General features: G+C 38.5%; 1 protein-coding gene, 1 non-coding gene and 1 pseudogene across 2 annotated transcripts; 1 reads left to right on the top strand and 2 right to left on the bottom strand.

Annotated features, from left to right (window-relative positions):
* The first annotated feature begins 163 nt into the window (after positions 1 to 163).
* On the top strand, positions 164 to 27,607 carry Eif4b (eukaryotic translation initiation factor 4B). Its single transcript, XM_048802452.1, has 14 exons — positions 164 to 311; positions 8,518 to 8,655; positions 9,948 to 10,156; positions 10,668 to 10,784; positions 13,886 to 13,940; positions 14,696 to 14,830; positions 19,468 to 19,605; positions 19,793 to 19,966; positions 22,146 to 22,375; positions 23,204 to 23,487; positions 24,058 to 24,113; positions 24,695 to 24,800; positions 25,083 to 25,155; positions 25,524 to 27,607. The coding sequence occupies exons 1-14, from the start codon at positions 185 to 187 to the stop codon at positions 25,602 to 25,604; spliced, it is 1,923 nt and encodes a 640-aa protein (XP_048658409.1). The 5' UTR covers positions 164 to 184; the 3' UTR covers positions 25,605 to 27,607.
* On the bottom strand, positions 20,180 to 20,270 carry LOC125616709 (annotated as a pseudogene).
* Positions 21,713 to 21,814, bottom strand: LOC125616706. Its single transcript, XR_007347450.1, has one exon. It is a non-coding gene; the product is annotated as a small nucleolar RNA U13 (small nucleolar RNA).

A 27,607-nucleotide genomic window follows, 5' to 3' on the forward strand; every position in this document is an offset into this window, starting at 1 on the left:
ACTCATTCCTGGAGTCGGGGAGTAGGTGGCACCGGCTCCCTTCGGGCTTGGGGGCTGCGGCAGGCTGGCGGTGTGGCTGTGTTAGGTTATCGCCTCGGGATGTTTGGGGGGGAGGGGACGGACACCTTCCCCTCCCCCCTCACACCCTTTTCACCCCGTCTGCGCGAGGCTGGAGTAGGCACTAATGGTGGACTCTGACTTGAATTGGAGGAGGGAGCGCTTAAGGAATCTGGGGGAGGCACGAGGCCTTCTCGTAGTCCTGAAGTACTGTGCCCGCGTGGAGGAAGGAAGGAGGCGGTTGGCGCGCGGACGTATGCACATTAGACTAGATCTCCGAGGCGCGAGGCCGTTGCCGACAGGAGTGGGGGCTGGGGAATGGGGGGGCAGTTAGAACGCTAGCGCGAGTCGGTGGAGGGGCGGAGGAAGGCAGTGTTGCGCGTGCGCGGTAGGAAAGCCAGTGGGTAGTGGAGACGGCGCGCCTTAAAAGCATGAGCTGGAGTCCAGATGGGGAGCTTTTACTCGCCGGTGTTGGGCTTCTTTATGTCCTCCCAATTAGAGAGTGTGCCTTCCCCATACTCCTCCATGGGGACTTGTGTTAGGTTTGGAGGTTGGAGCTATTAGGATTGAGGAATCCACTTTGCTGCGCCCACGTGTTGGAGAAGAGGAAGCTAGAGTGGGCACCTAGATTTCCCTCTATCGTCTTTTCTTGCTTCGTTTTATCAGCACAACATTTAGTGAAATCAAACTATATGCCAGGTTTTGGGAGTGGTGGGCAAAATCAGGTTCCTGTTCGTAAGGAGCTTCCATTTTGGTTGAATTATTTGCCGGGGGTGGGGTATATCACTATAGTGCAAGTTTACTTGCATTTGTAATAAACTTAAGAGAATAGTAGTGGGCCTTTGTAACATGCTATGACATTAATTTTAGTTTTAGGAATATAATTTATTTTCCCTGGCCTGACTGTACACTCTGAAAAACGTGTTTTAAATTGCTGTCTCTAGACAACTCATTTCTCAACCAGGAATTTATCTTCTATATTATTACAAGGGAGCTAAGGATTATGGTATCCTTTGGAAAATGTTGACGGATTTGAGGTGCTTTTGAACATAACATTTTGGTATACTATTTAATTAACCAAGCATTTGTATGTTTGTTGTCTCGTTCGATTGTCTTATGAGGAAATGGTATCTCCCAGCTGAGGAAAATGAAAGATTTATTCAAGGTCGCACAGTTTGCAGGTGTCAGAACAAGGTTAAAATTTTAGACTCCTTATTCTTCCTCTCCAACTTGGAAGTACCAATGTGTCATCCTAAGTTTTATTTGCTACCCAAAAGCATCATCCGAAATTCACCAAAAATGTTTATATTTTAAGTTAATCATTTTGTAAAGTACTTTGTCCTAAATTTACCACCTTGACAGTTTAATATCAATTTAATGAAAAGTCTAGATTTCCCTTCTCCATAGTCTGGAATTTTTAGAGGTGGAAAACATGACAGCAATCTGTGTCCTTAGTTTAACCCTGTTAGCCAAATCCAGACTGGCTAGAGATTTGCTTCTTGTTCTTATGTATCCAAATTTCAGAAACCCTCAACTCTTTTAATTCTGTTCAGTAAATGTTTTTAGCTTGTACTTGTGGCTAAGCACAAGGTTACATCTTTGTCCATGCTTCAGAGACTGAAATTTTTATCAAATTTCTTTACCCTCTCTGTCTTTTCCTATGACATTGACTTTGTTTTCTTGTTTTTGTTCATGGTACTGGGGGATTGAACCCAGGGCCTCTGCATGCTAGGCAAATGCTCTGCCACTGGGTTTTACCACCAGTCCTTATTTTATTTTGAGATGGGGTCTTGCTAAGTTGCCCAGGCCAGCCTCTAATTCCATCCTCCTGCTTCAACCTTTGGAGTAGCTAGGATTATAGACCTGCACCACCACACCTGGCTCATAAGTCTCTTTCACTGTTCATTGAGACCAAAAAAACTATTTTCAGCAATACCAGTTTTCAGTATGAACCTATTATTGACTTTCAATAACTGAAAGTATCTCAGAACTGTTATCTGAGAATAATTAAAATGTGAGAGTTTAGATGGACACAGTGATGCACCCCTGCAATCCCAACAGTTTGAGAGACTAAGGCAGGAGAATTGCAAGTTCTAGACAAGCATGCACACCTTAGTCAAAATGTGAAATAAAAAGGGGTGGGAATGTAGCTCTGTGGTATAGTTTCCCTGTTTGGGGTGGGGGAGTGCATGTTTTCAGTCTTAAAATTTCTTTTTTTTTTTTTGTACCTGGGATTGAACCCAGAGGTACTTAACCACTGAGTCACATCCCCAACCCTTTTTTTGTTTTGAGATGGGGTCTCTTTAAGTTGCTTCCAGGCCTCACTAAAATTACTGAAGCTGACTTTGAACTTGCCATCCTTCTGCCTCAGTCACTCAAATGCTAGGTGTCCACCACCTTGCCCAGCTTTCGTTTTTTTTCCTTCACTACTGGAGATGGAATGCAGAGATGCTCTACCACTAAGCAGCTAGAGCATTTATCCCCAAGCCCTTTCCTCCTGGGTCGCTAGGATTACAGGTATGCTACATGTAGCTGGCTCCTTAAATTTTCTTTGTCACTATTTTAGTCAAGTTGTTAGAGCCACTAACCTCCTGAGTCAGAGTTTCCTCACCTGTAAAGTTTTATCTCCCCTCCCTTTACCAATAAGGAATCAAATATGTTTGATACAGGTTAACATTTAACATGCTTTAAAACTGTAAACAGTGTATGTAATCCATGTTAGGCCCTTCATTTGCATAACACTATAGAACGTTATTTTGTGTGATTTTTTTTTTTTTTTATGGGGTGGTTAGAGGTTGTTTTCATGTTATAGTGTTGGCCTTCCTAGTTTTAAAAAAAAAAATGGTTTCAAGGGTTGTCATTGTATGCTCTTCACAAATCAAATCTCATCCTCTACCATGTATTTATTCTGAGAATAGGATACTTTGGTTCAGAAAGCCAAAACTAAAACTCCTTGTGAAAATTGAAATACAGGGCTGGGGTTGTGGCTCAGTGGTAGAGTGTTTGCCTAGCACGTGTGAAGCCCTGAATTCCATCCTCAGCACTACATAAAAATAAATAAAGGCATTGTGTCCAACTACAACTAAAAAATAAATATTTTTTAAAAATTTGAAATACAAATAGAAATACCATCAATTAAAGTAAAACAGTATTCCTAAGATATATCAGTGGAAAAAAAGATATATACACACCCACTCTTTTAATAACAACTTTGGGGTATAATTCACAAGCCATATGTATTTTTTTATTGTTGTTTTAAAGGCAATACAAATGCTTATTTATGAGTACACACTCAAAAGTCAGTTTCTTAGGTTTATGAGATTTGAGATACTGCTAAGATCCTAATAGAGAAATGCCCAAAGCAAGAAACTTATAATTTTATAGCTCTTAAGTGTCCCTGGAGAGGCAAGAAAAAAGCAATAGGGTATTCTCATTATGTCAAGATGAAGAAATTGGACACAGAAGAGAGGTCATGAACACAGGAGGAGATGGAACTTATTAGTTCTGGCTTAGTCTTTACACTCTACTCTGCTAAAATATACAGTGCAGTAAAAGTGAGACCTCTCAACATGATATTGTGTCATTTGAAACTTTTATGACTGAGCCTTATAAAGTATAATTGGTTTAATTCTGAGCACTCTATTATTTGGGTAAATTCATTGCATTTCTGTTCTATGATTTTTGTTTAAGGAAACATGGTAATTATTAAAATAGTTTTTAATTTTAGAGAAATTAACAGGACTCGTTTTAATAACAGCTGTATTCAGATATTCATGTACTGTAAAAAAATTGTGTATTGGTACTAGGACTCAAACTTGGGTTGCTTTTCTACTTGAGGCCTTACTAAATTGCTGTGATCCTCCTGCCTCAGCATCCCAATCAATAGGATTACACGACCCCACACAGCTAAAATTTAGTCTTTTAAAGTGTAGGGTTTGGTGGCATTTTCATTACCCTGCAAACAAACTGTACTGGTTAGCAGTCATTTCCCCCTTCCCAGCCACTGTTGTACTACTGGGGATTGAACCCAGGAGTGCTCTATACTGAGTTCTGTCCTCGACTTTTTTTTATTTTGTGACAGGGTCTTGCTAAGTTGCCCCAGCTGGCCATAAACTTGAAATCCTCCTTCCTTAGTTTCCCAAATCACTGGGATTACAGGCATACACTACCATGCCTGACAAAAATTACATGTAATTTTAGACCTTACCCTTTAACTGGGTTTTAACCTTTCTGGAGGTTTTGGTAACTAAGTAATCTAAAGAATAAAGAAGTCAGAGTATGTCACCAAAAAGTTGTACAAGAATGTTCATAGCAGCACTATTTATAATGATATGATACCATTTGTACCAAATATTCAGAGCAAATAAATCCAAAGAAAAAGTAGAATAGAGTTTGGGAGCTGCATGTGATAAATTACAGATTTAAAACCAGCCTCAGCAACTTAGTGAAACCTTGTCTCAAAATTAAGAAATAAAAGAGGCTGGTAGTATAGCCCAGTGGTAAAGCACCTCTGGGTTCAATCCGCAGTAGCACCACCAAGAAAGTAATTTTTTTTTTAATTTTTTATTGTGGGTTGTTCAAAACATTACAAATTTCTTGACATAACATATTCGACACTTTGATTCAAGTGGGTTATGCACTCCCACAGAAAGTAATTTTTGATGAAGCGTCATCTGAAAGTTGCAGGCTATACACATTTTCCATACTAGAGATAATGATGCAGAAATAGGGCTGCATTTTACAATTAAGTTTTATGGCTTATAGTATTTTAAGGTGTCTTTTGTTTGAAAATAAAGACCCAGCAGCCAGTCTAGATTTTTATCATTCCCAAAATATGTCATTTGGTGCTTTTATTATCAATACAGTAGTGTGGAAATAGGAAAAAACTTTGGGGAGTAAAATAAGGAAGCATTTTATACAAGCTCCAGCCTGGCAGTCCTGGGGACTCATTTTATTACAGTCATTTTCCTGCTGGTATACCTTATGTAGTACTAACATTTTCTTTTCATTTGTCCTTTCAATATTGAAGTGGGAACATTTACTTAAAACAGTTGCCTCTCCAACTAAGGGACTGTTTTGTCATCCCCCACCCCTTGAACATTTGGCAGCATCTGGAGAAATTTTCAGGATAAGGGTAGTGGGATTTGCTACTGGCTAATGAGTAAAAGGCAAAGATACTTCTAAACATCCTACAATGCACAGGATGGCCCCCCAGTAGCAAAAAGTAGCCCAGTCTTAAGTGTCAGTATTTGAATTAAGAGAAGAGAAATCTTGACTTAAGAGTTGAGCTGATTATATAACCTTTTGTTGTTGTTTTTTAAAGGCCTATTAAGACTACAAATATTTTTTGTTTAATGACTTCTAGACTTAAAAACAGTTTTGGAAAATGTGTTATTTCTAAGAGCTTATACTTAACCTTAAGTAGGTTTGTAAAAAGCTTGAAATGCATGGTCATGTACACTCCCCTCTCCTACCTTCAACCCTTGGTTCATATGGATTTGACCTCAATTGGTACTTGATTTGAGGGCAGATAAAAAGAATTGGGTGAATTCTGTCATTGTGGCAAAGGATTGCTATACCTGGAGCCTTAACAATACTTAGAATGCGGAAGAGAACACTGATGGAATCCTAAACGTGTGTGGGCCTAGGTATTGGAGGAGCCAAGGGCAAGGAGATTTTAGGTAACATCTTTTCTTAATTCTTTGAATAAAATGGAGTTGCACAAACACTGGCACCTACTTTAGGTTTATTAATTATGCTTTTTAAGGGCTATTTCTTTTAAATCTGTTTATATTTTGACTGAGTCGATTTTGCTGCTAGATTTAAGTAAGAGCTCTTACAAGGGAATTTTAGCCTGTCTTGAAGACCTCATTCCGCAGTGATTTCTCAGCCATAGGACATGAAAGGTGATAGGGAAGGGATATGTTCTATTTGGAAAGACATTTTGAAATTAACAGTGGTTTAGTATGTTTTCTCATGCTAATTTATTTTGAAATATCAAATAACATTAAAATAAGAGTGTGAGGGCTGGGGTTGTGACTTAGTGGTAGAGCAGTTACCTGTTATGTGTGAGGCACTGGGTTCAATTCTCAACACCACACATAAATTAATTAATACAATTAATACATCAACAACTAAATATATATATGAAGAGTGTGAGATTTTTGTCTGTCCAAAGAGGGCGTTAGGAGTTGAAACTGAGCTACAAAATTGGTTTAAGCCAAGTCAGACCAAAGGGCAGGTTAATTCCAGAGTATGCTGTTTTGCTGTAAGATATATAATACCAAGCAAGGAAAAAAGGGGATAGTTACCTTGCTCAGATTCTTCGAACTTGACCTCATTAATGTACTGACCACCAGTTCTGTTTTATTTTGATAGCAGGACTGGATATTGGCTGATGATACTAAATTAAGCCACATGAGGGTAAGGGTCTCTGGCAGGCATCATACTTTCCCAGACACTTTTGTTTTTTCATATTTTTATTGATAAATTATATAGTTGTACAAAATGGTGGGATTTGTTATATATTTAAAGAATATGAAAATGACTAAAATAAGCCTGTGCATGGTAAGTATTTTACCTTATTCTTGTTCATATTAGCTTATTAAATTGCTTCTAGATCTTTGCTTATGAGCTGCAGCAGTATCAGTGCAATAAGACCCAACTTCTGCATAACTACTTTCTTGTGAAGTTGTAGAATAGGTTTATAACTAGAATAGAATAGCTATGGTCTGGTTGATCATAAAGGATACTTTGGAGCTGGTTAATCTTACTTTTGGAGCTAGATTAGTGTTAAATTATATGAGAAATATGGAAACTTCACATTTTATGGCCACCTTTTATATTATTGCTGCCAAGTTGATTTGATTTGCACATTGAGATTATAATACCTCACATTCTTATTATAATACAGAAGGCTGTATGTAATGTTCATTGCAGACAGATCACCCCTTTTTTTTTTTCTGGCACTGGAACTTTAAAAGACAGATACCGGGGCTGGGGATGTGGCTCAAGTGGTAGCGTGCTCGCCTGGCATACGTGCGGCCCGGGTTCGATCCTCAGCACCACATACAAAGATGTTGTGTCCGCCAAATACTAAAAAATAAATATTAAAATTCTCTCACTCTTTCTCACTCTCTCTCTCTCACTCTTTCTTTAAAAAAAAAAAAAGACAGATACCAAGTAAGAGAGTACCTTCAGTTAAGCAAGTGGTATGTATGTCTTGGCTGAAAATAAGAAAAGAATTAGATTATGGAGAAAGAATTCATGATTATAAAAGCCATGAAGTTGTTGTTTGTTACAACAAAGGTACTTGCTTTTTTCTTAATGTAGTGACTGCTGTTGGACCGTTCTAGAATTTCATTTGGTCCTTTCTGTCCTTCTGAATTAGCAGTTGATTGTGCCACCTCAGAGTTCTGAGGATAGAGAGCCAGGGTCAGACAACTAAGTAGAGCCTTTAGTAGACTAAATATTTTATAAACACACACAAAAAATTTTTTTAATATGTTGCTTGTTAGGGTTTTATATTTTCCTTTTAATGTCATATTTCATCTTAATATGCATTGTTAAGGTAAGGAAAAATAAATTCCTACAGGGATGAGAGGTTTAGTGTATGAGTTTTAAATATTTAAACGCTTACAAATGACAGTGCAGCATTTTACTCTGGTTATGATAACCTGTCATTAAATTAATAATAAGCTTCTTTGAGGCTAGGATCCCTATGGTACAATAGGAAGAACCCTGAGTTTGGTAGGGAAAAAATAAACAAACCTGGGCTTTGATTATAGCTCTGCCATCTAGTATCTCTTACTTTAGGATAGTTCAACCTCTCTGAGACTTACATTCCTTCTCTATAAATTGGAAGTTAAGATTCCTCCCTTACATAGTTATTTTATAGATATTCAACAATCCTTAAAAGTGTCATACAGGCTGTGTTATGGTGTAGGGATGTGTCTTGTTTATCTTTGTATCCAAGCTGCAATAAATGTAACCTATTTTAAATAGAAGTAGTTGCTACACTTAAAAATCTTAAAACTGAGAGCATAGCTCAGCAATAGAGCACTTGCCTAGCTTGTTGTGAGGATGGGTTCCATTCTAGCACCATACACACAATCTCAAATGTTAATTTTGAGCAAATGTAACAGAAAGTAAAGGTCCCCCTACTGGTCATACTGCCTTGAGAAGAGTGTTGGACATTCTTCCCTTTGCCGTGCATAAATGTGTACTTTCACGTAATATGTATCCTGCAAAGTTTTTCACTTACTGTTGAATTCTTCTATTGTTATGCTTTCTGCATATTTATATCTGCACAGTATTTCTTCACATAAGTGCCATAATCTAATCCTTTGATCAGCCTTTATGTTGCTTGCTTTATCAGTATATATAACAATATTGCATTATACAGCTCTGTAAAATACCTGAGTAGTCATGCGCAATCTTTTCCTTGCCTTTTTAAAACAGCAAAAAAGAAGAATAAGAAGGGGAAGACTATCTCCCTAACAGACTTTCTGGCTGAGGATGGGGGGACTGGTGGAGGAAGCACCTATGTCCCCAAACCAGTCAGCTGGGCTGATGAAACAGACGACCTGGAAGGAGATGGTAATTTTTTTGGTTTGTTTGTTTGTTGTCATGTTTGGAATTTCAGTATCTTCTAAACAAAACCTATTCCATAACTATTTGCATCATTTGTAACGTGGAAGGGTCTTACTTTGAAGAACTTGAAATCTTAATTACGTTGCCTCCAGTTGAACAGCTCTGTGGCAAGAAATAAAGTGGACATGGAAAATCAAGAGAGCTTCTTGCTAGCCCTAGCTCTAGCATTGACAAACTTTTTTGAGTTTTAAGGCCTCATTGTTTTCCTTTAAAAAACAAGGACTAGATTGCGGGGTGGTTTACTGGGAATTGAACTGTGTTCTACCTCTGGCTACATCCTAGCCCTTTTTATTTTATTTTTGCTTTGTTTTGAGCTAAGTTGCCCAGTCTGGCCTCAAACTTGGAATCATCTTTCCTCAGTTCCCAGGTAGCAGGATTACTGATGTATGCCTCCGCACCTAGCCAGATTATCGTTTCCTTTCAGATCTAAAATTTTATGGTGTCCTCAAAAAGTGATGTTGCAGTATGACCTGTAAGTTCTCTATACTCAGAACCGAGGACTACTAGTCCTAGAAGTTATTAGAATGAATTTGAGATGAAAGTGGTCTGAGGGAAAGGAATCGTAACAGTAGTTATGGTGGAGAACAGAAGAGTCTCTGGTGTGTCATTTGGTCAAACTCTCAACTCTGCTTTCAGGGGGTAACCAGAAACACATAGGAAGAGTTTTTTTGTGATGCTTAGCATCAAAACCCAGGACCTCGGGCCTGGGGTTGTTGCTCAGCGGTAGAGTGCTCGTCTTACACGCACCAGCACCACATAAAAATTGAATGAGTGAAATAAATGTATTAAAAAGAAGAACAGTCCTTTAAAAAAAAAAAAAAAACAGGATCTGGTGCATATTAAGCTCTCTCTCACTGAGCTATGCCCCCAGCTTCTCACCATTGTTTCCTAAACTTTACTGCAGACCAAAATAACATTTTTTTTTCCTTTTGTGGCCTATTTTCATAGTAAAAACAGGAAATTTCACATAAATTGTACATTCCCTAAGTGTTGATGTTTGAATTAAATTTTATGGACAGGGCTATACGGGGGAAGGTTTAAGATGGTAAGTAATGAGTTGATTCTAACATTTCAGAAACCTCTTAAAGTATTTTCATTACTAAGTCCCCACCTCCTTTGGGCTGTTTGTTTTCTGATTCTGTATTTTTAATACTTACCACTTAGCATGGATCCTCTTGTTCTAGGGTGGTAGTAAGGGTGTTTTTCTCTAATTTCTTTTATTGGCTTTTCTATCCTAGTTTCAACCACTTGGCATAGTAATGATGATGATGTGTACAGGGCACCTCCAATTGACCGTTCCATCCTTCCCACTGCTCCACGGGCTGCTCGGGAACCCAATATTGACCGGAGCCGTCTTCCCAAATCGCCACCCTACACTGCTTTTCTAGGGAACCTGCCCTATGATGTGACTGAAGACTCCATTAAGGAATTCTTTAGAGGATTAAATGTATGTATAAACATTTTAGACTGTTCAAAGTAATAGTCAAAGAGTAAGAGTTGTCAGTAGTGGTTAATTACATTTGGACTGAAAGAGACCCAGGTTTGAATCCAAACTGCTATTTTACCATCCGTGGCCTTAAACAAATTACTGTCTGAAACTAGATGTTGAAGGTAGTGACTAAAATTAACTATGGAAGGGCAGTTGCTCTTAATTTATAAAATCACAGAAAATTATAAAAATAACAGAAGGAAGCAAAGTCAGAGATAAAAGGAATACACTGAAAACATTTTAGGTGTGGTTTTTTGGTTTTGTTTTTTTTGTTTGTTTGTTTGTTTGAGGAGGATAGTTCATATGGTTCAGAATTCAAAAAATGTAATAGGCCATGTCTTTTCTGTTTATCTACACTCATTTTCCTCCTGAAGAAAGATAAAGGTTCTTGTGTATTCTTCAGAGAAATTTATTGTGTGTACAATGAGGCTTATGTGGTCCCCAAAATACTTCTGTTTTACACATACAGATCAGTGCAGTGCGTTTACCACGTGAACCCAGCAATCCAGAGAGGTTGAAAGGTTTTGGCTATGCTGAGTTTGAGGACCTGGATTCCCTGCTCAGTGCCCTGAGTCTCAATGAAGAGGTAAAGAAATTAAGGGTAGGGGTTTGGGATGGGAGCTCACAAATCTCATATTTATCAAATGGGTTTGTTTGCTTTTGTTTTTATTTTTGTTTGCAGTATTAAACTCAGGGCCTCTACCACAGAGCTACACCCTCAGTCCTTTTTTAAAAAAATTTGTTGCCTGGGCCAGCCTTGAATTTGCAGTCCTCCTGCCTGCAAAGTAAAAATCCCTAGGATTTAGAGTATAGGCCCAGGGCTAGGATTGTAGCTCAGTAGTAGAGCACTTGGCCTAGGACATGTGAGGCACTGGGTTTGGTCCTGAGCACCACATAAAAACAAACAAATTAAGATGTAAAAAAAAAAAAAGAGTATTCGGTCCAGGCTGAGACAGAAGGGTTTAAAGCTAGCCTCAGCAACATCAAGGTGCTAGGCAACTTGATGAGACCCTGTCTCTAATGGCTCAGGGTGTGGCTCAATGGTTGAGTGCCCCTAAGTTCAATCCCCAGTACCCCCCCTTCAAAAAAAAAAGAGTATAGGCCCAGATCAAACTGATACATTTTAGTTTGGATATACAGCTATTTCAGAGATTCCCATAATATCCACAAAGAAGAACCCAAAATACCATAACATTCGACATCTAGCAAGTCACACTTCAGCAAGTATAGTGATTCATATAATTCAAGGAGGTACTTAACATGTAAAATTGGCAGAAACTCAACACACTAAGTATCCATTAAAATCTACATTGATGGGGGGGCTGGGGTTCTGGCTCAGCAGTAGAGCAATCGCTTTGCATGTGCGAGATCTGGGTTCGATCCTCAGCATCACATAAAAATAAGTGAAATAAAGGTATTGTGTCCAACTATAACTAAAAAATAAAGATTAAAAAAAATCTATACTGATGGGGCTGGAGTTGTAACTGAGTGGTAGAGTGCTTGCCTATCATGTGTGAGGCACTGGGTTCAATTCTCAGCACCACATATAAATAAAGATCCATCAATAACTAATAAAAATATTTTAAAAAATAAAGGTATTGTGCCCATCTACAACTTAAAAAAATATATTTTAAAAAGCTAAATTGATTAACTCAAATGTATTGCCTCAGATCTTATAAAAGGCATTATCTCAGGTCTGAGATTGTATAGCTCAGTAGTAGAGCACTTGTCTAGCATGCACACGGTTCCTGTTTTGATCCCCAGCAACACATACACATTCACATAGCACTGTCTGATTTTTTAGAGTATTGTAATGATGTTTTTTGGTAATTAAAGAGGATTGGAAACATTTCTTACTAGAGTGTCATTGGTAATGTATGTTCCTAGAAATGTTTTCTGGAAAGACAGTCAACATTAAGTCCTTACACTTGGCAGAGTTTTTTGTTGTTGTTGTTGTTTGTTTGTTTGTTTTTGTTTTAAACTGGGGCTTGAACCTAACTTTATCACTGAGCTACAGTCCCAGCCCTTTTATAAATTTTAAGACAGGGCCAGACACAGTGGAACATACCTGTAATCCCAGCAGCTTGTGAGGCTGAGGCAGGAGGATTATGAATTCAAAGCCAGCCTCAACAACTTAGTGAGGCCCTAAGCAACTTAGTGAGAACACATCACTAAATAAAACATAAAAAAGGTCTGGGGTTGTACTCAGTGGTTAAATGCCCCTGTGTTCAATCCCTGGGTCCCCTAAAAAATAAAATAAATTTTAATGCATGGTCTCAGTAAGAAGTTGCAGAGTTGCTTGGGGCCTCTCTAAATTGCTGTAGCTAGCCTCAAACTTGGCATCCTCCTGTCTCAGCCTCCTAAATTGCTGGGATTACAGGTGTGCACCACTGTATCTGACATTCCTTCTGTCTTTTAACATAGCTCAGAAGTGTTTTCCTACCTGGAGACCCAAGACATTTGTACTTAGGAAGGGGGGAATGGTTTTTTGTTCCCTTTTGACTACAGAAACAAAGGAACCTGTCAATTTTTCTTAGAAAGGCAATTTCCTGAGCCATAATTCTCTAGTTCAGACCTGACATTAGACATGATTGAAATAAATGCCTGTTACAATACATTTACTCTCTTAATGTTGAATACCATCATGGTAATCTGAAGGTCAGTATCAAAGAGGGATAAAAAATTATTTAATACATATGAAGAGCTAAGGTTGCTCCAGAGTTTTTTCTTCCTGGATCATTTTCAGATTTCATTAACATTGCCTAATAGTCGAAATGAGAAAATACCAGCTGGGTGCAGTGGTACATGCCCGGCAACTTTGGAGACTGAGGCAGGAGGGTGGGAAGTTTGAGGCCAGCCAAGGCCACTTAGCAATACTCTGTCTCAAAATAAAAAATATAGTGGACTGGGGATAATAGTTCAGTGGTAAAGCATCTCTGGGTTCAATCCCCAGTACCTTAAAAGTAAAAGAATACCATGGTTGTTACTGTCTAAAGTTGGTTGGATTAACTATTAAAATATTATTATGTTTCAGCTTAAGAGTTACTTTATTATTTAGGGATTTCATCATAGTGGTATTTTACATAATTTGGGGTGTTATTAAAAGTCATTGTTATCCTTCATCTATTGATTCTACTATGAAATGAGGAAAAATCAACAGTAGAATTAATTGGGCTCAAAGCAGTTAAATAATAATGTAGGAGGGATATTATAGTTCCTGGAGGAACTGATTTATCTGAAGGCAATACTGCGTGAAAGAACCCAAGAACACTTTATGCAGTTTTGCTTTATGTAGTTTTGAATAAATAATTGCTTTGACATCAAATATGCATTTTATTTAACTAAATGAGAATTATTTCTAATTCATTGTGCTTGATAGATTGCCTTTGATAATTCAAAAGTTAATTCTGTTCTGTAAATTTTGGTTTTGTAAAAGAAGTAAAATAATTGGCTTGATGTTCATTTAGGGCCAATTTAAATTTTGTGACTTTTAAGAGGTTATTCAGTTTTCAAGTCTTTATAAAGGCTTCTTTAGCCAACAAATTAGGAGTGTTGGCTAGATTACAGTGTTTTTCCTTTATCTTCCTCCCCCTAGTGCTTCCGCTATGCCCAGACGTTCAAGGTCACTCAAATGGGATTTGTGCATAATGGGGCGAAAGGTTGGTTAATATGGTCCTATGCTCTCAGTCTCTAGGTAACAGGAGAATTCGAGTGGATGTTGCTGATCAAGCACAGGATAAAGGTGAGAAAACTGGTAGAACTTGCTGTTTGGTAGTGGTCCAAGAATGACAAAGCAGAATAGAAATAGTGGTGAGCCTATCTGAATCTGAGTCATAGTTCTCAATCAGTTTTGTTCCATATGGGACTTAACAATATGTTTGAAGGCATTTTGTGTTACAACTGAAGGGAGTGCTGTTGGTATCTAATAAGTAGAATCCAGGGATTGATCTATAATATGTAGGACAGCCCTTCCACATCCAGTAATTATTCAATCCAAAATGTTAGTATAGTGTTGAAATTGAGAAGCCCTGACAGATTTAAATGGACATTAAATCTATATAAGAAGGGGCTGGGGATGTGGCTCAAGCGGTAGCGCGCTCGCCTGGCATGCTTGCGGCCCGGGTTCGATCCTCAGCACCACATACAAACAAAGATGTTATGTCCGCCGAAAACTAAGAAATAAATATTTAAATTAAAAAAATCTATATAAGAAATAGATTAGCTATCTAGCAGTATATTGAGCACAAGAGGGACCTCATTCATGTATGTTTCAGGAACTCCTGGCCTACACAGACTATGAGAGAGAGAAGCATTCAACCAGTAGAAATAATGTGAGGAAAAGAATGACCTGGTTACGTTGGAAAGTACTCTTATGGGGCCTGGGGAACTTCATGATGACAGTGTGATATAAAAGAGGGATTATTATAATGGTGTTTGGCTGTGTGAGAATGTCTTTATGAGGTATCTTGTGGTTTTTTGTTTTTACTCTATCTATAGATAGGGATGATCGTTCTTTTGGCCGAGATAGAAATCGGGATTCTGACAAAACAGACACAGACTGGAGAGCCCGACCTGCCACAGACAGCTTTGACGACTATCCGCCTAGAAGAGGTGATGACAGCTTTGGTGACAGTAAGTTTGGTTTTTTGTTCGTTTTTTAATAGTTTTTTAGTTGTACATGGACACGATACTTAGTAATTTATTTATTTTTATGTGGTGCTGAGGATCAAACCCAGTGCCTCATATATGCTAGGCAAGCGCTCACCACTGAGCCAAGAAGAATTGGTAGATACAAAAGGAGAATTCACTTTCATGAAGAAACACAACAGATAAGCTAGTGAAGCCAAGTAAGAGTTGAGCAAGGTGGCTATGTGAAGAACTTTCCTGCGAGCATCAACTGCCTTACTACATCAAAGAAATAATTAAAAGAATGTTATTTTCATAGACTGCCTGAAACCTTAATGGGGATAATTATATGATTATTAACAAAAATACATGAAAAAATTAATGCTGTTTATAATGTTTGGAAAGTAATGGAATGCTTTATCACCTAACATTATAACAACAAGAATAGAATTTAAAATCTGTTACACTGAGGGAAGAAAACACGTATGTATAAAAATCTGAAAAGAGTAATGTGTAATGTTAATACTAATACATTGTAAAATTATAAAAATTTACATGGTAATGTAACTACCCTCATGATTATAGATAGGGGTTAGGGATACTGTTAAATTTGTAGTATATTACTTTATTTTGTACTACGGATTGAACCCAGGATTCTTTACTACTAAGTTATATATAGCCAGCCCTTTTATTTTTTTATTTTTTTGTTTTGGTGATGATGGGGATTGAACCCAGGGCCTTGTGCATTTGAGGCAATAATTGCCTTTTTTAATATTTGAACTATTTTAAATAAAAAGAAATATGAGCAAATTCACAAGCATTTAAGTGTTGCGTGAAATTTGTTGAAGTCTGTATCAAATGAGATTGGGATCACAATAATTCCTTTTAGAGGGAAGTTTTTATTAATACGTTATAGAAGGAGGGCTAGGGTTGTGGTTCATTGGTAGAGCACTCGCCTAGCGCGTGCAGGGCCCTGGGTTCAATCCTCAACACCACAGAAAAATAAAAAAATAAAGGTATTGTGCTCAACTACAACTAAAAAATAAATATTAAAAAAGGATGTCGAAGGAGGAGGAAGGAATGACAAGTCAAAAAGAAGTTTATAATCTGACTTTATCATCTAGTGTATATAACCAACAAAGCCTTGGGGAAAACTACACTTCTCTTCAGCATTATGCAGGACATTCTATTGATAATAGAAAGAAATGGCTCTTGAAAGAAAAAGCAGATGAACCAAGGGTCCTGTTTTGAGTCAAGGAACATGACTATTTTCTCCCCTGACACCTTAAGGGAATTTAAAGCAAGTTGGATGGATAATAAGAAAGTGAGTATGCTGTTGTTACTCATAGCTGCCCCAAAGTCAGCTTTTAATTAACATGAGTTAGAAGTCCCAGATGACACCTAAAGGGCAAAGGTTCCTATCTGATATATTAGGCCAAGGGGGGGAAAATGTTAACTACAGAATCTCAACAGCATACTAATGTGTTTCATTTCTTTCGAGAGGGAGTTTTAGACAATGAACCCCAGGGCACTTAACCACTGAGCCACATCCCCAATCCTTTTTATTTTATTTTTTTTATTTTGAGGCAGGGTCTTGCTAAGTTGCTTAGGACCTCACTTAGTTGCTGAGGCTGGCCTCAACCTTGCCATCATCCTGCCTCAGCCTCCCAGCTGCTAGTATTACCACACCCATCTAATGTGCTTCATTTTGTGTGTGTGTGTGGTGTGTGCTGGGGATTGAACCCAGGGCCTTGTGCATGCAAGGTAGGCATTCTACCAACTGAGCTCTACCCCTAGCCCAAATGTGCTTCATTTTTATTAACATTAGCTTTCCTTCGATTTTCTCAAAGTTTTAAAATACCAGGGAATGTTATGTCTCGTCACATAGAAAAAAAATGATGTGTTTCTAGAAAGAAATCATTATTTAAAAGGCAGTGATGACATAAGTAAGATATCTGTATCACCTGCACAAAAGAAAACTGGAAGATCTGGTATCAGACAGCTGGAGCCAAATAGTGAACTACCCCTTTTATCCTTGACTTCTACTTCCCAGTCTGCCACTACAGCTACTACATTCCTTATATAAATTTCTGGGGTTGGGTGTCTGGCTTAATGGTGAAGAGCTTGCTTAGCATGCATGAGGCCCTGGGTTTGATCCCAGCTCTTCTAAAATAAGAGACTAACAAATTTCCATTTCTGGGGGCAGGGGCTTCTAATACTAATAAGAATGTGTATGCATGTATATAAAGTACAGTTTATAGCATACTTTTTATCAAATGTGTCTTGAATACATTTAGTAAATGTGATTGTTTTAATAGATAATTTAGATGGAGTCTTAGAACTTACTTGATTTATAGCTTATTTGCTTCACATTTTACTGCTGTAAACAGTACTGCAGTGAATATTCTTGTATGTGTATCTTTATTATAAATCAGTTTTTTAGAAATTGATTTGTCCCAGAGAGCCTTGGTTTTAAATCTGTTATGCATAACTGCAAAATAACTTTCCCAGTGCACTATTGTTTTAAACAGTGATCAGCAGTGCAGGAATTACCTTACATCCCTAAACTTTACCATTTTGCCATTTTGGCTGTAGAAAACAATATTCTATTAGTTTCCGTTACTTAAAATATCAGTTTTTTAACAGTTACATGTCATACTTTTATCACTGTTTGCCTTTCAGATTTATGGTTTGTATGTTTTCCCCTGCTAGACTTTTTAAAACAAGTCTTTGGATCTTTGGTATAAAAGCATGGAAAATTCCAACTGTATTTTGCTAATGTTGTGTACTTTTTTTTCCTCACTGCTATACCCCTCCCTCCCAGACATGGTCTCAGACTTGCAATCTTCCAGTCTCAGCTTTCCAAGTACCTGAAATTACAGGTGTAGATCATTGCGCTTGGGGGTGGGGAGCAGGGGTAAATACCCCTTTTTTAACTTTTTGGAAATTTATTAATGGATATGTAGACATTTTTACATCTCACCGCCACCACCAAAAAAAAGTGTTAACCTAGCAAAATTAAGAAAAATCTAATTCTCTGACATGGATCACAAGTGTAGGGTCATGTAACTGTCCTGTAATAAGGTGTTTATAAATGGAACTCAGCCTAGTTTTACCATAACCATTAGCACTCAAAAATTTTTAAAAGCTTCTGAATGCATAATATAAGCAGAAATGCTTATATGTAAGCCACATCTATTTTAATGATATTATTTCTGTTACACTACCTTGGGTTTTGCATTAGTGAGCATGACCTAAGATCCCATTTTTGGTGGGGGTGGTGTGGGGTGGGGGGACTTGAACATTTTGTAACTTAATCAGTCACCGAGGTTTCACTAAAAGTTACCATAGTGGAGTGAAGTCAGGGAAGGTTTATGTCACATTGATTTCACCAGGATTATTTTAATATATCAAAGGGGGGGTTTACTATGCTAGACAAAATTTTAGGGAAAAATGCTACTAGAAATGTATGCATCATCGTTGAGTCCAGTGTGCCATAAGACATCTTAGCATATTCATAGCATTCTTTAATACCAAAAAAGGCACATCAACTAAAAAGTTCGTTCCACTTAAAGGTTTGAAAATGTTTTTTCTAGATTTATAATTTAAATGTCTTAGGATGGATACTAGGTATATCAGTTTATAGTGGCATTTGAAATTAAATGGATTTACTGATAAGGATTAGTCTTTAGTCTTCCAATGAATGATTTTATAGGATATGATTGTTCAGATTTTCTTCTTACTAATAATAGTAAGGGTGAGGGTGATAAGGCAGGTTTTGAGTTTTTTAGTACTATTGAAAATTGCAAGTCTTGGTGTACTAATGAATTGGTAGAAGGCTGCTCATGTTTGCTTTGTTAATTGCCTCAGGATCTCTCTTTTAAAATAAACTGTTTTAAGAGGAACAGAAGGGAAATCTGCTACCTCTTTTATACACAGTGCGAATCTCAGGGGATTTCCAACATACCCTCATGTAAGGAGGGAGAGTAAACAGGAGGAGTGGTTAAGGGCTTCTAGGAACTTAACTGCTCCCATAGGAAAGGAATTGGTCAACGTTGGGCCAGCAGGTTTTTGGCTGAACTGTTAACTGCCTTTCTCACCCAGTAAATCAATCCCTGTACTTGTTTTCCTCTTTGAAACAAGTCTTGGTTACCTAATTCTATTTTTATTATTATAACTTTAAACATGAAAGTTATTCCTCTCAATTCATAGCAGGTGCCTTACTCTTTGCTTGAATCAAATCATTCCTTCGCTTTTGTTTTTTAATGTACAATGTTTTTAATTTGCTATACAATGTTTCAATTGTTACAGCTGGCAATCATTTCATATGTAAAATTACATTCCCTTTGTATTTCACGTGTAATTTGCCAATTGAGTGGGTTTTATATTCAGGTTGGATTATGCATGTTTATGTAAGTAACAGCTGTGTCTATGTGATTTATTATTTAAATATAAGTTCCCTGAATATTTGGAAAAAGAAAAATCTAATTCAACATGGATTCTTCCACCTTGTAAATAATAATTTATTTATCTTCATAAACAATGAGATAGCAGTGAAGAGGAACTCATGATCCAATCTATTACTGTTTTTACAATGTGAAAAAAAAAAGGAATGATGTTACATGTCTCTTTTTTTTCTCTAGAGTATCGAGATCGCTATGATTCTGACCGATATCGGGATGGGTATCGAGATGGATATCGTGATGGCCCACGCCGGGATATGGATCGCTATGGGGGCCGGGATCGCTATGATGACCGAGGCAGCAGAGATTATGATAGAGGTAATTATAATATAATTCAATTAAAGTTCTTTGTTTTAAGAACTCATTCTCATGTATTGTTTTTGTTTTTTTTTTTTAATTTGGGGTTTGGGTGGGGGTTGTTGTTCGTTGTGTTTTGGTTTTCTTGTTATATTTGTTTGCCCTAACCCCCCCCCCCCTTGGTGACAATTTGTGATGTTATTTACAGGCTATGATTCCAGGATAGGCAGTGGCAGAAGAGCATTTGGTAGTGGGTACCGAAGGGATGATGACTACAGAGGAGGTGGGGACCGTTATGAAGACCGATATGACAGACGAGACGATCGGTCGTGGAGCTCCAGAGATGATTACTCTCGGGATGATTATAGGCGTGATGATAGAGGTAAACATTTTCTTTTTGCTTTTAGACACTGGAGAATTTGCAGTTGTAAATTACATTTGTGCCTACTTCCAGTGTTTGGAACACAATTTATGCATTGCCACAGAACGTAGAAAAACATTGGAAAAGATGACGTGATAGAAATAAAGTCGAATTTTTTTCATCTCATATGTAAAGCATATAAATTGTTTTAATTAAAAAACTACCATTTTCTTCTGTCAGATGAGTAATGTGCCAAAGTTAAAGAGAGGTACACCTCAACAATGGCATAAACACCCAATTATCACACTTATGAACCACAAAGGATCACATTCTTAAAATCAAGTAATTTTGTCTAGTAGTTGATAGTGGCTGAAAATTTCATCCTGGGTAAAAGTAAACAAGATTAAAATTTATTGAAAAATAAAAAATGTTAGGCTTTTTTTTTTCTTTTCTTTTTGGTGGTGGTGTTACTGGGGATTGAACTCAGGAACACTCAACTGCTGTACATCCCTAGCTGTTTTTATTTTTAAATTGCCCAGGCTAGCCTCAAACTTGTCCTTCACCTCAGCCTGAATTGCTGGGATTATAAGTGTGTGCCACTGTGCCCAGTTTTGTCATGTTATAATATCATTTCATAAATTATATTTAAAATAGGTGGTGTTACAGGCACTGTGGCATATGCCTGTAATCTCAGTGGCTCAGGGAGATCAAGAGTTCAAAGCCAGCCTCAGGAATTGAGCAAGGTCCTAAGTAACTCATTGGGACCCTGTCTCTAAATAATATATAAAAAAGGGCTGAGGATATGGCTCAGTGGTTAAGGGCCCCTGGGTTCAATCCTAGTACCAGAAAAGATAATAGGTGGTGTTAAACTCTTTTCTCAAAGGAAAGGGAAAGAAATAAAAATATTAGGGGCTGGGGGTGTGGCTCAAGTGGTAGCGCGCTCACCTGGCATGTGTGCGGTCCAGGTTTGATCCTCAGTACCACATACAAAGATGTTGTGTCTGCCGAAAACTAAAAAAAAAAAATATTTAAAAAAATAAAATATATATATATTAAGCGTGGTCTCATTGTTGATAACTGGCAATATGAGGTTAAAAACTAAGCTGGGTGTAGTGATCCTTACCTGTAATCCTTGCTGAGCAAGAGGATCACAGGTTCAAAGTCAGTCTCAGCAACTTAGCAAGACCCTGTCTCAAAATAAGAAATAGGCTGGGGATGTTGCTCAGTGGGTAGCACCCCTGGGTTTGATCCTTGAGACAAAAGGAGAAAAGGTTTTGTTGATTATAGTGCTTTGTGCAACAATGGATGTTTCTTAACTAATTAGGATTAAGATTTTTTAAATGCCCCTAGTATATTGTATTATAAATCCTGATTTTTTACTTTTTATATTGGAATTGAACTTTGCCCAAAGCTTTATTTATATCCACTATTTTCTCTTAATTCCATTCAGTGTTTCTGGGGTCACTCTACCACTGAGCTACTTCTGCAGCCCTTTTTATTTTGAGATGGGGTCTTGCTAAGTTGCCCAAGTTGGCCTCAAACTTAGAATCCTCCTGCCTCATCCTCCCAAGTAACTGGGATTATTGGCTTGCACCATCATACCTGGCTTTATCTTCAGAGTATTCTGGCAGCAAGGATGAAATCTACTTCCCTCGGGGTTCAGGTTATATTCAAGAGTCTTCCTTATTATTACAAGCTTGTTCTATACCTGTTGAAAGACACTGATCTTCCACAGCCCATTCTATCCCACCCCGCTTTTTCTTCTCCTGTCAGATGAGTAATGTGCCAGTGTTATAGCAAGGCTTAAAAGAGGTACATCTCAACAACAGCATGAAAACTCAATCATCACACTTATGAACCACAAAGGATCACATTCTTAAAATCAAGATAATTTTGTCTAGTAGTTGATTATGGCTGAAAGTTTCTTCCTGGGTAAAAGTAAATAAGATGATTCGTTTACTACTTAAATTTGTATCTTTTGGAGGGCCTTTCCTGCAGTCTCTGTCATAGACATGGTAGAGGAAAGAGTAACGGGACTTTATGTTTAAGCTCCCCATTTTCCGATCTCCCATTCTCTTCTGGGTTGACTGGGCCACTAACCTGAATCCCATGTAGCATTTCATGAGAGCTGTGTTTTTGGAATCTGGCTTCCAGCCATTAGCTTATGATGATTTGGAACTAAGAGTTTCGTTTAACTTAGGTCCCCCCCAAAGACCCAAACTGAATCTAAAGCCTCGGAGTACTCCTAAGGAAGATGACTCCTCTGCTAGCACCTCCCAGTCCAGTCGAGCAGCTTCCATCTTTGGAGGGGCAAAACCTGTTGACACAGCTGCTAGAGAAAGAGAAGTAGAAGAACGGCTACAGAAGGAGCAGGAGAAATTGCAGCGCCAGTTGGATGAGCCAAAACTAGAACGGCGGCCTAGGGAGAGGTGAGGTGTTTTTGTTTCTTTGTTTGTTCTGTTTTGGTATTAGGGTTTGAACTCAGGGCCTCATGCATGGTAGGCAAGTACTCTATACCACTGAGCTGCATCCCTAGTCTAATGAAGTTATATTCAACTACAGATTTTTCATTGGTATTTTTAGTGCTGCTTAATGGGGGCATTTGGGAAATTTGTGGTTCTTGTTGTCACTTGATAAGCATTTAGTGGGCTGTGGGGTATTAGGCAATCTGCAGTGTATGGAACAGTTTTATACAATACAGAGTGTCCTATCCTTCATGATTTTAGAAAGGCCTTTGCTTTTGCTGCCACAAATGTAAACTGGTGGCACTTTAATATAAAAGTAAGCAAATTGTGACCTGTGTCTGTTTGGTTTTGGGGGGGGGGTTGTTTTTTAGGTTTTTTCTTAATATCTTTTTTTGTTTGTTTGTTTTTTAAATACTTGTTTATTTTAGTTGTAGTTGAACACAATACTTTTTATTTCGTTTATTTATGTTTTATGTGGTGCTGAGGATTGAATCCAGGGCCTGACGCGTGCTAGGCGAGCACTCTACCACTGAGCCACAACCCCAGCCCCCTCCCCCCTGTCTGTTTTGTAGATGAGCTTTAGACCTTCAAGAAAAAAAAAAAATTGCCACCCAGTTCTTTTCTATATAGAATAAAACTCCACAATGGTACAATAAGTGTAGAATTNTTTTTTTTTTTTTTTTTTTTTTTCTTTTTTTTTTTTTTTAAAGAGAGTATCTCACTGAGTTGCTTAGTGCCTCACTTTTGCTGAGTCTGTCTGGCTTTGAACTCTCTATCCTCCTGACTCAGCCTCCTGAGCTGCTGGGATTATAGGCGTGCACCACTACACCCAGCTGACCTTCTTCCCACTTTTGACTTCACAGATGCACGAAGGAGAGAGAGTGAGAAGTCTCTAGAAAATGAAACACTCAATAAGGAGGAAGACTGTCACTCTCCAACTTCTAAGCCTCCCAAACCTGATCAGCCTCTAAAGGTAATGCCAGCCCCTCCACCAAAGGAGAATGCGTGGGTGAAGCGAAGTTCTAACCCTCCTGCTCGATCACAGAGCTCAGACACAGAGCAGCAATCCCCCACAAGGTGAGTCAGCTTGAAAGAGCAGCTGGTTAGCCTGGGATAATAAATGTAAAATGTCCTTTGGATGATGGAGTGTGTATAAATGTTGTCTTGGTTCTCAGTTCAGATTCATAGGTATACTGCTGTTGGCTCATAAGAGCCAGTTCCATTTTCTGGTCTTTTGATAGCCAGTCATCACTCTAGTGTCTTGAAGTCAGTCATGGTGGGAGTATTTTGCCACATGAATCTGCAAACGCTTACATGAATTACTCCTTTCCCTGCCACATATGGGCAGTATAGCTGTGGGAGTTCACTTCACTGAAGCATTAGATCTTTAAGTCTTTCCTCTTTTGTATATAAGGGATACTACCACTAACCTTGTACAATTGTGATAGAAGAGATTCTAAGATAAGTAGCAGTTAATGAGCAGATTATTGCTTTTTTTTTTTTAATTTTTATTTTAGTAGTCTATAACATTAAGGATGGGACTTCTTGTTTTCTGTAAAGCTTACTGCATGTGCAGAGTAATCGTAGGTTTCTTACATGTTCTTTTCCCTAAAACAAGGGATGATTGTGATCATGTTTCCCTTCTAGTGGTGGGGGGAAAGTAGCTCCAGCTCAGCCATCTGAGGAAGGACCCACAAGGAAAGGTAAGACCATACCTAGGGTAAAATGTTTTCATCTAGAGGGCTAAATGAAAAGACATCCATAATAAACCCCCAGACCAAGAATCAAGAAACTTGGATCCGTGTCTTTATTTATTTATATTTATGTGGTGCTGAGGATCAAACCCAGCACCTCACACATGGTAGGTAGGCAAGCGCTTTACCACTGATCCACTGCCCCAGCCCCAACCTGGGATCAGTGTCTCTTGCTTTCCCAAAAGCTTTGTGTTGAAACTGTTAGATTATCTACCTTTTCCTGCCAGGAGAGGGCAGGAGTGGCCTCTGCAGAGAAAGTGTGAAGCCTTGCCCTTTCCTGGTAAAACATTTCTTTGGAAGCAGGGAGAAATTGGATGGAAATTAACATATTTATAGCACAGTAAGTCCAGATTGGAAATGTCGCCAAGAGCAAGGTCAAAGTTACTACAGAACATCATAGCTCTTGTTTCCAGATAGCTTTTTCAGATTAATAGAGCCTATAGGTGGGACTTTTTTCTACTTGAGGATAACCCAGGACGAGAAGAGTGGTTATTTCACTTTTCTTTGTTTTTGCATTTCTGCTCAAGCAGACGATAATAAAATAGATGGAATGAGTGTCCCAAAAGGCCAAACTGGGAACTCCAGCCGTGGTCCAGGAGATGGAGGGAACAAAGATCACTGGAAGGAGTCAGATAGGTATGCATATTTTCTTTCTCATCATTTGCGAATTTTTTATGTGGTTTTAGATGCATGGGTCTTTGTGATGGAAGTTCTTGGTTTTCCAAGCACTGCCAGATTTCTCATTTCAAACAAACTAAAATCAACCCAAAACAAACAGTTACATTAAGAGAATGTGATGTCCAGATAGCACGAACAGTTGATAGGATGTACCTGTTGGGGGTCAAAACTACATTCTTGTCTCTCTATGTTGGGGGAGTCCCCTCCCAAAGATATGGTTTTATGCTTACATCTCTGCAGGAAAGAGGGCAAAAAGGATCAAGACTCCAGATCTGCACCTGAGCCAAAGAAACCTGAGGAAAATCCAGCCTCTGTAAGTGTTACTGGCTTAACCTCAACTTCTCAGCTTCCTTTGGCCATTGGCCTTCTTTACATTTGGGACTGAAGAGTGGTTGGAAATAAGACATTGGTCTTAGTTCAGACTAATGAAAAAAGTTGAGATGAGCTCCCCCCCCCCCCTTGTCACATTTACTGCTCTCATGCTCTTGCAAGGTAAAGGTGAAGATAGAACACATGTGCTTCTGGCCCTCTTTCTAACAACTCTGCTAGAAAATGCTATGAGCAAGCCAATGGGTGTAGTCTTTACTGTCATCCCCATTTGCCAAAGTATTTGCATTCTGTCTTGGATTTTGATGTGGGAATCCAAGGTCTTCGTTATCTTGTCACTGTCTTCTGTTACAGAAGTTCAGTTCTGCAAGCAAGTATGCCGCTCTCTCTGTGGATGGTGAAGATGAAAATGAGGGAGAAGACTACACTGAGTAGACCTCTGCGTCCTGTGCTTTCTCCTAGTCTCTCCACCCTGGAACATTCAAGAGCAAATCAAACCTCTATCCAGACAAGACAAATAAAACTCACCATCTCCTGGAGACCTTTCTTAACTTTTTTTTAAAAAATGAAATGAAATTCTTTTGCATGCTGCTGCAGCCTTTAAAGTATTGAAGTTACCGGAGAATCGCCAATGTAGCCAGAGAGACAGAGACTACAGCTTTTTAATGGAAAAGTTGTGGTGTGTTCTTACAATACCATGCAGTTGCCTGTGTGATTAGTGCCTAGGGGCCTCCATTTAGAAGAAATGGTAATGACAGTGGTAAAATGTCTGGATTGGTTGGGCAGTAGGGGAGGTAGAGGTATAAGGAAGAGTGAGATTTCTACCTTTTAATTCTTATTCTATTGTGGCATATATGAATTCTCAAACATCTGAATAAATTTTCCATCCTTGGAAAGGTAGATTTAGTCTCAAATTGTTTTAGTCTCCAGGAGGCTGCCAGCCCTTCTTCTTACTTTAATTCTGAGTTACTGGGGCCAGCCTAGGGGGAATTCCTTTATTTTTTTACCCCCCAGGGGGGTAGTTGGGAGTGAGTCTACAGGCCACTAAAGAAGAGGACTGCTTGGGGACCAAAATAAATGGGGAAATTGTGGTTTGAAAAGCTTTTGAGAGGTGATGGATTAGTTTGCACTGGGTAGTAGGTGTGACCTCCAGTAAACACTTTATTTCCTGGAGCAGGAAGCACTTAGGGTCATGGGAATTCCCAGTCTTTTGTGCGTCCTGGTTTTGCCCTTTCTAAACCGCTATCCTTTTTAAAAGCTCAAATACATCCACATTCTGTTGAAACCTTGAAGCTTTAAAAAAAAAAAAATCAGACTCTTGTCATCTCATGTTCTTCATACTACTTTCACCTCCCAAAAAGCAATCCATTTAATTCTCGGATCTGCTCTCTTAAGCATTTTACATCTCAGCCACTGGAAGCTGTCACCTGAGGAATCACTGCTTTTCTCAAACAAATCAGCTCCTTGATGTCTTTTGATTCTCATTCCTTCCCTCCATCCATGCCTGCTCCTGCTGCTTTGACCCCTCTTACAGATCAGACTAGTCTAGAATTGATGGTCTTGGGTGGTGAATAAGGATGGGTAAACAGAGACAGTTAAATTGGAAGACTTTCTTTTGACTTTGGGGGGTTTTTAACAAGTTTTCTTCTCTCCACTGAAATTCCACACCAGTGCTTGGATTTATAATGTGGCCTAGACCAATGTGTGGTTACTTTGCTTTTCGGAGTTTGTTTTTTTATCTTCCTATGAGAGAATAAATGATAATGGAAAGAACTATTTAACAAGGTCCTGGTTTCTCTTGTAACAGTAGCTTAATTTGTCTGCTTTTATGTGCACCTTTGTAGGGGTCAACTAGGTAGATGGAATTCTTCCCCCTCATGGGCAGTGTTGGTACATGCAGACAGATGACACCTTGGTCTCTTGTTTGCAAGCCCTTCTGCCTTCAATCTTAGTCTAAAGCCTGGCCAGCCTGCAGAGTATTGGTCTGTGTGCTGCAGCAGTGGGCATAAGGAACCATTTACCCAGAGGGCAAAAGGCATGTCCAGGGAATTAACCTGAAGTAATTGACAGGGTCAGCTAGTAACTAGAAGTGGGCTTTTAGAGAGAACCAAGATCAAACAGGTTTTTTTTTAAACCATTGGTTGCAGATAATGGAAAGGTAGAGTTTGCCTTCTTCATGTCTACTCCCAGATAGTTATATCCAAAACAGCGCTATTTTGTCCCACTCCCCTACCCTACCTAGCCCCTGTTAAAATAGAAACAGGGGTTGACTTTTGTCCCACCCTGAATACATGTAAAATTTGTACAAAAATATCTTCTATGAAAATGATTTGTAATCTGTAGACTTACTACCTGGAAGATGTGTTGAGATGTAAAATCCCATCCTTTGGGTTGTGGGTTTTTTGTTTTCTCCAAATAAATCTGATCTTTAAAGTTCA

Source organism: Marmota marmota, unplaced genomic scaffold, assembly GCF_001458135.2.
Source record: "Marmota marmota marmota unplaced genomic scaffold, marMar, whole genome shotgun sequence".
Classification (NCBI taxonomy): domain Eukaryota; kingdom Metazoa; phylum Chordata; class Mammalia; order Rodentia; family Sciuridae; genus Marmota; species Marmota marmota.

What these genes read in the sequence shown, in the direction of transcription:
- Eif4b (XM_048802452.1), top strand. Translation starts at nt 185, where the DNA reads ATGGTGGACTCTGACTTGAATTGGAGGAGGGAGCGCTTAAGGAATCTG. An exon ending in TGATCAAGCACAGGATAAAG is followed by an intron (nt 13,941 to 14,695) that starts GTGAGAAAACTG and finishes CTCTATCTATAG; the next exon opens with ATAGGGATGATCGTTCTTTT. An exon ending in CAGCAGAGATTATGATAGAG is followed by an intron (nt 19,606 to 19,792) that starts GTAATTATAATA and finishes TGTTATTTACAG; the next exon opens with GCTATGATTCCAGGATAGGC.